The sequence below is a fragment of the Anthonomus grandis genome, chromosome 11 (assembly GCF_022605725.1).
Source record: "Anthonomus grandis grandis chromosome 11, icAntGran1.3, whole genome shotgun sequence".
Taxonomy (NCBI): domain Eukaryota; kingdom Metazoa; phylum Arthropoda; class Insecta; order Coleoptera; family Curculionidae; genus Anthonomus; species Anthonomus grandis.
In genome coordinates this window covers 21,428,650-21,439,298 of record NC_065556.1, presented here as the reverse complement: position 1 = coordinate 21,439,298, position 10,649 = coordinate 21,428,650, and the positions used below count along the sequence as shown (strand labels likewise).

Sequence of the window (10,649 nt, the reverse complement as noted above, 5' to 3'; positions counted from 1 at the left end):
TTAGTAGATTGTACTATATATGTGGCACCCATATTCATTTTGAAATTGGACTTCAAGGAGAAAAAAGTAACATCCATATTCAAGTTTTAAAGTGTCACAATTTTATGTACCTACAATATTTACAAAAGCATACTAAGATAATAATGCACAAACTTGATTACTAAACCTCTAATACTTCTACTACTTCGACTTTTTCTGGCTGGAAATATTCTTGTTCAGTACCCTCAGTTGCTATCCTATCCCTGAGCAATTCTTGTGTCCTAGTCAATTCAAATTTCAGTTTGGAATAGTTGTACCTAAAAAAATTAATGGTTTTAGCTTAATTTTGTTTAGATTAGAGTATACAGTGAAGACTATTGGTATTTATTAAGTGATTTTTTTGTCCTTCATACTTCATTTTTTGTACTCATAAATTTTCTAAAAGGATTTTCAGTGTCGAAAGAGTAATTCTTTTTTAATAATTATATAAAAGTGATTCTTGCACCATCAAATAGAAAGCTTTGAAATGTGTATTGCAACATTAACATTTTTCGGGATATTTTCTAAAATAATCTGTAAAGCAGTTTTTCAGGATAGTTTTGAGGGTGGAATGTGATTCTGGATTAAGAATTTGTGGAGTTTTAAGATAGGTAAGAGGATTTAAATACTATAATCCTTGGTAATTACAATAATTCCACCTACCTGCACACCATCCAATATCCCATAGTAATAACGGAAAATGAATATACCGAGTAATTAACAGATTTCGGTACTTTACTTGTAAACATGAAATGAACCAATCCGAGACCTAAACCTCCCAGTGTTCCATAAAGGAAGCTGTTGCGAAAACAAGGAATTTGTGACACATCCCGGCCATATATCATGAGGCTCTAAAATAAAAATTAACTGAACATTTACTTAAGAATCTTCAACTAAAAGTGCATGTCTTGTTATTTTAAATTTACTTACCTTATCCGGCTTTTCAGGGTTTTCCGACATCGTTTACAAGTGCTTAGCAGAAAAACTAGGAATGAAATAAAAATCACTGAATTAAGTGAAAGTTAAAAGCAAAAATATGAAAAATAGTAAATACCTTTAAAACTTCCTAAATTATAAGTAAATAAACAAAGAATGAGGTTATGAATTCATTTGACATTTACGTCAACGTAACGTCAACGCTACGTAACCTCAATGTCCTCAATGTAACAGAGGTGAAGAGCATACAAACAACGAAACAACCAATACAAATTCAAATAATTATAAATATTACACTGTTTATGAATAATATAAACATACCTAATCTCTTAAAAATAGTATTATATTATTATACTTTGTTTTAAATTTGAAAGGACTAAAAGACATGTAAATAACAATACCTTCTTCCCAAGGAGCATTGATTATGTTGTAGTTTACTAGAAATTAGTAGGTAAGTGCATATTTTATTACAAACATCCCAATGGCCCTTTGGAAAAAACTTTAAAAGAAAACTACACATTAATTAGACTGTAGTCAATAAGTACTATAGACTGATTATAACTGAATTAACAATGTTGTAGAAAGTACTTTTTTACTTAACACTAATAACTTATTAATTTATCTTTTTTAGTTATACTGGACCTATAACTCCAATAAAGCAACAAAATAGTGTAAAAATGTTAAATTTGATAATGAACTGAAATATGGCAAAAATGGAGACAAAAAAACATTTAAAAGACAACCCTGATTATTCAAAAGATGTTGATAATCTATGGGAAACAATGGAGATGGTAATTGGCTCAAGTGATGACGATAAAGATAAGTCATCAGAGAACCCAGATTCAACTTCTTCCTCAAAGAAAGATTCTAACTTACAAACCATTGCCCAAGTGGTAAAAGATCCACCCCTTACCTTACAAGTGAAACCCGAATCAAACATAACAGAGTTACAAAGAAGAGATCAATTACGTAGAGAAAAACAAAGGCGCAAAAACCAGAAATACAAAGAAAGACTTCAGGAGAAACAACTTCGGGCTATAAATCGCCATTTGAACCAATATGGTGGGCAAAACTCTTCAATGCCGGCATTAATTAAGCCATTATTAGGTGTGCAACTACCAGAAAAGGCAAATCCAGAAGAAAATTCTAATAAGATTATTAAAGAAAATCCAGAACCTCAACCAAAAGTTCCTATAAGCAATAAAACAGAAACTTCTAATGGGAATCCTTTAATGGAAATAAATGAGAATGGAAAGGAAAATAATTATCAGGTGGTATTTGTATCCAATAAACCTGGAGGTGAACTAACTGAGGAAGAAGGAGAAAGAGTTCAAAATCACATTCTCGATCATATGATGACTGCTATGGCAAATTCCAACCAGATTGAACTCCAGTTTACAAATGCAGGTCTTGTGTCTCCCCCCAACTTCTTTTTAATTACATCAGCAAACGATGAGTCCTACACCTGGTTGTTAAAACAATGCCCTCCATATAAAGACGGCGATTTTAATGCTAAACCTTTAGCAGTCAAAGTTGCTCCATGGCCGAAAGTAATCTCTTTCCGCTTGAAGAAACAGAAAGTCGATATTCCGGAGCTGCTGTCTGTCCTGAATCTTCAAAATCGGCAAAGTCAAGTGCAAAAATGGACACATTTTTCAACAAGAGGGAAACCTGGGGACTGGGAATTGTTATTTCAGGTTCCGGGGGATGTTTTTGATAATATTAAGGGTGCCAATTGGAAGCTGTATTATGGGCTGGTACTTCTCACAGTCAGGCATGACTCAGGTGCCAGTGAAGAATTACGTCGAAGGCTTCTCGATAAAATGAATTGATTCTGTTATAGAAATCAAAATGTTTTTTATTCTATTTTTGAGCTCTAATAAATGTCTAACTCAAAGTATCTATTTTTCAAAAACATTAATAAGTTATTCTTAATTTATTATGGTTAAAAAGAAAAGAAGGGACTTATTATCATTTATGTTTATTATCTTTTCAGGCAACTGCAGTTTACAAATGTTAAGAATATGCAAAGTTTAAGTTTTGTAAATAACTTGAAAAAGGACCTGCCATGCAATAATTTTTAAATTAGTCTTGTTTTGTGTCAGTAGGATATTCCATGTTTTTAAAATGTTCACTTAATGAACTGACACATAAAAAAAATATAATTTATTAACATTTATTATTATAATTTTTAACATAATATGAGCGATATTAAAGTCAGCCAAGTGCAAAAATATTATATCTTCATTTTTAAAAATATTCCAATGAAAATCCCATTAAAAACATACTAGGCTTTATTAGAAAGAATTTAGTAAAAGTTCTAAGTTAAGTAATTTCTAAGTATAAGTTAGTGGTACATTATGTACGCAAAGAGTAAATAACTTCATTAGTTTAATCACTGTTTCATATATCATTAATTTTTTATAGAATTACATTACTTATTTTGTGTAGAATCTAATCATGATATGTTTATATAATATCCCTTAGAATATGTAGAAAAAACTTAATCAATAAAAAAAAGTTAAGAATATGGCATTTAATTCAATCTCCACATTCCTAAAACTGAATTTTCTTAGCATTCGACTGATGTATAGAAGAAAAAGACTTGGTTTTTGCTTATTGTTTTTTAATGAAACTATGACTGATTAACTGGTTTATATCCGGGTAATTGGAGTATGGAACCATAATTAATTTTATGATATTTATGAATTTTATTTTATGAATTTTATTTATTCAAGTTCATGATTTCATAAGCCATGGCCGCATTTAGAAGCATTAAAATTTAATAGACTCAATAAATGCGGAACATCAATCAAATTATTAATTAATTTGTACAGAAACTAAATTACCTTCTTCGTGGTGCCAATAAAGGGATTTCCGATAAAAAAACACCTCTGGTCATATGTCAACTCAAACATATCCAAATGTAACTTACAGGAATAATATTTAAAAAACTTTTTTGCACCTTTTTAGTATCCTAAATGTATATACATCATAATTGGAAGACCACACTATGCAGCAATACTCTAAAAAACGGCGAACATTTGCATAATATAAAACTTTCACAATTTCAGGAAAAAAATCAGTTTAAGAGCCTTGTTAGAAATTGGTTATGATAATTTAGTTTCTTACCCACATTTCTAGCTTCATTTCATTTATTATCTATTTCAGTGAAAAGAAAAGGTCACTACAGAACACTAAGAGGTAGTTAAAAACAAAGCCATTTAGGTTTGACCATTTTGTAATCTGATCCAGGTCTGCAGTTAACGTTCTCAATGGATTCTATCTATATATTTTTAGTGTTCAACAGTAGTAGTGCTTAATCTTTCACAATTAAGTTAAAATGCCATTTTTGTTTGCAAGCCTGTATTGCCTTAACATTACTTTAAAAATCGTCAATTAAATTTCCAAACAATAATGAGAAAATATTTACATTAAGAACAGTAGGTAAAAAAACCAAAAATCAAATCTAAACAAACAAGAAATATTTATACTTTTAAGGAAATATTCACTATTTATAAAAAATTCACTAGTTTCCTATGATTTTTTAAGAATTTTTAATAAATGTGTAAATCTTTATGCATTAAGGATATTACATAAAATCCAAATTCTGTCGTATTACAATAAATATATAATACAAATATTTTGTCTTACGAGATTAATTGTCTTTGATTTATGTACAAAAGAAATTCACAAAGATACTTAACTATATCAAGTTCAAATAAGTCATAGAAATGCCTGATTGTCACCTAAAGTTGAGAAAATCATCGAAAAACAGGCTTTGATCAGTTTTCAATTGCCTGGAACAAATTCTTTAATTTTTGTATTTTTTTAGGTAGTTAATGTGTTTTTTCAAATTTGTATTCAACTGTCTGGAAGTAAAAAAAAATTAAGGCATTTTTCCACGCATTTGAAACAAATGGAAAATCTCTTCATTTAGTTAAAGTCTAGGCAATTAAATAATAATTTGTTTATTTAGCATATTAAAGTTAAAAAAATCATGGAAAAACTGTCTTTACTCAGTTTTCAATTGCCTGGAACAAATCGCTTAATTTTTCTCTTTTTCTAGTTAGTTAATGTGTTTTTTAAATTTGTATTCAACTGCCTGGAAGCAAAATAAAATTAAGGCATTATTCCAGGCAGTTGAAAAAAATTAAAAATTACTTCTTTTGGTGTAGTCATAAAAAGAACATAAAAAAATATGTTATTTATGTCTTATCCCAGGCTATTGAATAGTTTTTTTAAATTTAAATCCAGATTCCAACTGCCTGAAAGTAAAATCAAATAAAGAAAAGTAGTTGAAGTTATTGGAAAATGACCTAACTGTCTTGCAATCTGAGCAATTGAAGTATTCAACTGACTTGAATAATTCTTATTAGATTAATACGATGGTGCCATTTTTTATCTTAAAACGTGCCAAAACACAAATTATTAAAACACTGTTCCATAAAAATGATTTATACCCAACAGAATCGCTTCACAAAGAAACCAATATAATTAATGTTCGAACCTTTTTTATTTATGACTATAATTTATTTTCCAAAAATTAATTAACCGCGCTAACATTAAATACGAAACTAGATCTGTCACAAATGAACATGTAAACACTCCATTTTTTTAGAAAATTTTGTTTGCAAAGAAATATTTGCTACCTTGCTCCCAGATTCTATAATCGTCAAATCCACAAAAAAAATGTATTTAAAAAATTAGTAAAAACATACGTATAATCATATTACTTACTCTTTTACTCCGTGATGTTGCGATTGTCTCCATTCTCTTTTTTTCTCTTTATTAATTGTATTTGGGTTGAATTTAATTGGTTTTCCTTATTTAAATTAGAAACATACGTAAATGTGCAAATGTCAAAATATTTGGTGAGATCTTAGGCACAGGGTATGCTGAGCCTAAATAAGAACCTCATTAAAGTTAATTACATAACAACGTTGTAGAAATAAATGTAAAATACATTGTCTTTTTTCTTAATTTAAATCTAAATAAAGTATCTATGCCTGATAGTTTACTTTTATTTTATTTACTTTTCATAAAAGGCATTTTTTCACAGGCAGTTGACGAAAATGGCACAGTTTAAGGCATTGAAGTTAAAACATTCTTATTTGAATATTTACAACTTTTAATTGCTCTTTTAGGCCCTTTAGGCTATTTTAATTTTTTCTTTGACTATTGGGAAGATATTTCAAAAACATCTTCAATTGCCTGGAATAAATAAAAAGTTTTTCATTCTTCTCTAACTGGACTACTGAGTAAGATAGAGTGAACGCCAATTTTCCAATCATTTTCATGATTTAATTCAGTTTATGGGCTTTGTACGTACTATTTGTATAGTTTTTGAAAAAGCGTTTCTTTATTGACTTTAATTTTTTTTTATTTCAATTTTTGCAAAGTCTGTAATTATTTATAAATTTCCGTAAGATCTACTTTTAAAAAATCGTCAATTAAATCTCAAAACAATAATAAAAAAGTATATTTATGTTAAGAATACAATACAAAATAAAATATTCACTAGTTATAAAATTTTTTTAAATTAAATATATACATCTGTATGTATTAAGGATTTATAAGTAAAACCCAAATTCTGTTGAATAAATATATATTACAAATATTTTGTCTTACGAGAATAATAATCTTTGGTTTATATACAAAAGAAATTAACAAAAATACTTAACTATATCATGTTCAAATGTGTCATAGAAATGCCTGATTGTCACCTAAACTAATAAGAATTTCACTGAAATTATTAATAAAGAGAAAGTCTAAAAACCATTAGACTGTTGCAACAAGGACATATTTTACATCAAAAATAATACTAAATCAGTCACAAAAACACAATAATAATAATAATTTTGATTTAGTTTTACAATTATCGTAGCAGCACATTTCCATTTAGCTTGAAACAAGTAGATGGGCCAAATTAATTAATTACTTAACAGTCTTTCAAATTTAATTTAATTCACGATTTCACCTTGGGGGCGGTTTTCATATTGTTCTTCTCCTCGAATTTCTGCTGTAACGAGGCCACGTTAGAATTCGATCTGGCAGCATGTTTCAACCCTACTGAAGAGGTCTTAACATCCGAGGGAGACGTTTTACTCACCTTCGTGGCAAGTGGAGGCTTCACCTCGGCACTCGCCCTCTTTTCTTGCTTAAAACCCCCAACTTTCACCCCGACATTCGGTTTTTGACCTGCTACAGACGGTTTGGCACTGATCGAGGGCTTTTTCGTCGCACCACCACCGACCACATCCGGATTCTTAGTGCCAGAACTGGTATTACAGCTCGTCACCAAGTCCGGACTGTTTGTTACTGATCTACTGGACTTCGTGGAGGTTTGTGAGAGTGGCCTAGTGGGTGAAGGTTTCCTCCCCCGTAAGTTCGGTGGGGTGATTTGCTTGTTTATTTTTGAAGGGACAGTTTTTGATTTGTTCGCTGTTTTATTACTGTCTAATGTATCACTAGTAGGTTTTTTGGGGGTAGCTTCTGGTGCGCTCGGTCCAGCCGACCTATCCAGGGCATCCCCAAAGGGTTTTGTCGAGGCGTCTTTCCTAAAAGAACTAAGTACTGGTTTAGCCTCTTTTGTGGGAGGTTGTTTTGCGGGAGGAGCATTTACGGCTGAGGGTAGTATATACCCGCTTGAGGTGGTGCTCCCTCCCATATTGCTATACTCATTTTCCGACTTATAAATCGATGAGTTAGCATACTCGGATGAGTCAGGTGATAAGGCTTCAGCTTGTTTCTTTCTCTCGGCTTCCTGTTTCGCTTTCTTCTTTCGATTTAGCGTTGAAGTGGAGTAAATGGAGTCAAAGTTCCGATTTTGGATCTCAGATACTATTTCCCCCAATAAGCCGAAGCCATCACTGGTGGGGGGCTCTTTCACTTTAGGAGGAGATGGGGTCTCGTCAATGACGGCGTAGATGTTATCGCCGCTCGTGGGGCTGTTTTCCTCACTTAGCTTTCCAAGGGGCACAGCCTCGTTTAAACAATCATCATATTGATCGGACAACTTTGAAGAACTCTTGCTAGCCTCCAGCGGGGGGGCTGGAGGTGGTGGGCTTTTTGGACGAGCTCCTGAAGGGATGCTCAAAGGTCGTTTATAACCAGCCGGTTGTCTCATGGAGCCAAAGTTTGGAATATTGGGACGTTCCTTCGGTTTGGTGGTTTTCATGCTCTGTGCTCTCATCACCACAGCCTTCTTTGCCGCTGCATCTACCGGCAACGTGGTTATTGAGACCTCGATGTGAGTTTGAGGGACCGGATCTGAGATTTTCAGTGTTCTCAGCGTTTCTTTGTCCAGCACCTTTTGGGCTTTCACTTGATTGTTTTTCGTTAATGAGTTAGTGTCATTGGAAGCCTTCTTGTCTTCTCTGGATTTCAAAAAGGAGGCTATCCGGTTTATTGTGCTGCTCCCAAGGTTCTCTTTATCTTTCTTGATAATCTCTGGTACCACAGGTACTTCTGAATTCGACAAAGGCCTTTCAGGCTTTGGGGCTTCTGGTGCCGGCCTAACAGGTAACTTTCCAGCATTTCTAAGGGGTGAAACGATCTCTTTGGCGTTGGAAGTTGAACTTTCCAATACGGGAGAAGATATTATCGGGCGGGCAGTACTTCCGGGGTTCAACGGAGGCAAGGCGGGAGCAGTGGAAGTACTGTTGACACTCTTAATGCTGTTCTTCAAAGTATTGTTTCTGAAGGAGTTCATCTTCTGCACCGGCTTCGAGAATAAATTGGAGATTGGTGCCTTAAAGTTGACACTAGGCACTGGTGGTGGGGGTTTTTGATAGTTGGGAGTCTCCGAACTCTCGGTCATATTCCAGCCTATGGTTGGGGCGGCTGCAGGCGGGGCCGGTGCAGGTCTTACTGGCTCCGGTTCTTCTTTTTTCAAAGGGGTTAAGCTGAAACCTTTAAAATTGCCAAAGAATTCGGTGTGAAGACCAGCAGGTGGTGGAGAATCCTCATGAAGCAAAGAGTGGTTGGCTTCGGTGCGTTTGGTAGACTCATTAGGGAAAGGTGGACCACGGGACTTGTTTGGCGATTTACACCTGGAAGCAGAATTTAATTAAACTAAACCTTGAGCTTTTTTGACGGCAAATCAGGAATAATTTGGAATAATAAAGTTCTGTGGCTCTCCTTCTTATAGATGCCAACTTTTTCTCTTAGTGTTTTGGTGCGTAACTTTTAATTTTTTTTAAGTTCACTGATTTGCCTGTGGTAAAGTTAAAAGCGTAATTTTATTATTACATTGGCATATTGATCTGAAAAACATTGAATTGGGTTTGAGATGCACTATTTCATTACTGGTGCAATACGTATTCTAAAAAAGTGCTATATTATAACATATAAATATGTTATATACTTGCCTAAAACAGGCGAAAATGTACATTATATACTATATAAATCAGCTTATATAATAAACAAATTTGCATCATTCTTCTATGACTTTAAAAGTGAAAATATATAAATATGGAAACATTGACTGATAATAACTGACCTACATCGTACACAAAGGAAGAAATCAATAGGGCCGTGGAGCATGTGCAATATTGGAGAAGTTTAAAAGTTTTAGCGGGAACGCATGCGTTTTATTAAATTTTCTTATAAACTAAAAGCCGAAAAACGTACTGCTAATAATTGTTAATGAAGCAAACTATATAGACAAAGAGTTAGTAAGTAATAAACAATTCTACTTACAAGGCAAAAGGACACACCAACACCAAAGCATGCTAAAGAAATAAAAGACAAAGACAGACAAAAATCGGATGTATTTGAAATGTATAGTAACTAAGGACTAAATAAAATTCACAAAAAATTAAGCTAAAGAAAACATGAAAAATGTACGACTAAAATAAGAGGAGGCAAGTGTAAAATTATTAAAATAATAGAATGAAATACAGAAAAAACTAAAATAAAGTAGAACTGAAAAAACAAGCTAAAGACTACACAGAATAACAAAAATGGCAAAGCAAAAAGATATTTGAAGTTATTTATTAATTATTTATTTTGTACATATGAATGTACGTAACTTAAATAGATCATCGTTTTAATTATTTTAGTTTTCTCTAAGGTCATATTTGACAGTTTTATTTTAAAATTAATTCGAAGAATAATATTTTCGTCGTATTTATTGATTAATTTTATAAATTTAAGAAGAGTCCCACAATATCCAATTCATTTATCTGGGGCATAACTTTATTAGACATGATGATCATTTTATTTTCTTTAATTTTTAGCTAAAGTTTTTAATGAAATGAAACATAAGCACGATGTATATTAAATTTGAACGTATACAGAGTGTTTTATAATACCACTTTGACACTTGAAAAATTCCGAATACTAGAGTAATTATATGAAGAAAACTGTAATTGAAAAAAAAATCTTTTAATAATTTTTTGATGTCCCTATACAGGCTTTAAATTTTACTTAAAATGTAAACGTTTATCCAGAATTTGTTTGCAAATATATATACAAACATAGGAACTATACAGGATGATATTTAAATTTTAACGAAATATTTCCAGGTATGTCTTGTTCCAGTGACACGTTGAATAAACCAACAGAAATCGTAAAATTTTAAATTAGGAAAATTGTATTAAATCGTAATAAATATCCTATAATTGTTATATAAATGAATAATTTGTATTCATGTAATATAAGGATTAACAAACTATAACTTCGTAAGATCG

General features: G+C 31.9%; 3 protein-coding genes across 3 annotated transcripts in view; 1 reads left to right on the top strand and 2 right to left on the bottom strand.

The window, feature by feature from the left end:
- Positions 1-78: 78 nt before the first annotated feature.
- LOC126742067 (cytochrome c oxidase assembly protein COX20, mitochondrial) lies at positions 79-1,139 on the bottom strand. Its single transcript, XM_050448599.1, has 5 exons — positions 1,073-1,139; positions 949-1,003; positions 682-869; positions 167-296; positions 79-110 (listed from the first exon to the last, which is right to left on the bottom strand). The coding sequence occupies exons 2-5, from the start codon at positions 976-978 to the stop codon at positions 87-89; spliced, it is 372 nt and encodes a 123-aa protein (XP_050304556.1). The 5' UTR covers positions 979-1,003; positions 1,073-1,139; the 3' UTR covers positions 79-86.
- A 25-nt stretch (positions 1,140-1,164) lies between these two features.
- Positions 1,165-3,246, top strand: LOC126742066 (uncharacterized). The gene is made up of 2 exons (XM_050448598.1): positions 1,165-1,405; positions 1,586-3,246. The coding sequence occupies exon 2, from the start codon at positions 1,659-1,661 to the stop codon at positions 2,784-2,786; it is 1,128 nt and encodes a 375-aa protein (XP_050304555.1). The 5' UTR covers positions 1,165-1,405; positions 1,586-1,658; the 3' UTR covers positions 2,787-3,246.
- Positions 3,247-6,545: 3,299 nt separating this feature from the next.
- Positions 6,546-10,649, bottom strand: part of LOC126742017 (disintegrin and metalloproteinase domain-containing protein 12-like) — an 80,787-nt gene continuing 76,683 nt past the window's right edge. The window contains exon 14 of the mRNA XM_050448540.1: positions 6,546-9,008. Within this exon, the coding sequence (XP_050304497.1) occupies positions 6,923-9,008 (2,086 nt within the window). The 3' untranslated portion in view covers positions 6,546-6,922. The remainder of the gene's footprint in view (positions 9,009-10,649) is intronic.

What these genes read in the sequence shown, in the direction of transcription:
- LOC126742067 (XM_050448599.1), bottom strand. Translation starts at nt 978, where the DNA reads ATGTCGGAAAACCCTGAAAAGCCGGATAAG. An exon ending in GGATATTGGATGGTGTGCAG is followed by an intron (nt 297 to 681) that starts GTAGGTGGAATT and finishes TAATTTTTTTAG; the next exon opens with GTACAACTATTCCAAACTGA. An exon ending in AAGTAGTAGAAGTATTAGAG is followed by an intron (nt 111 to 166) that starts GTTTAGTAATCA and finishes TAAATATTGTAG; the next exon opens with GTACATAAAATTGTGACACT.
- LOC126742066 (XM_050448598.1), top strand. Translation starts at nt 1,659, where the DNA reads ATGGCAAAAATGGAGACAAAAAAACATTTAAAAGACAACCCTGATTAT.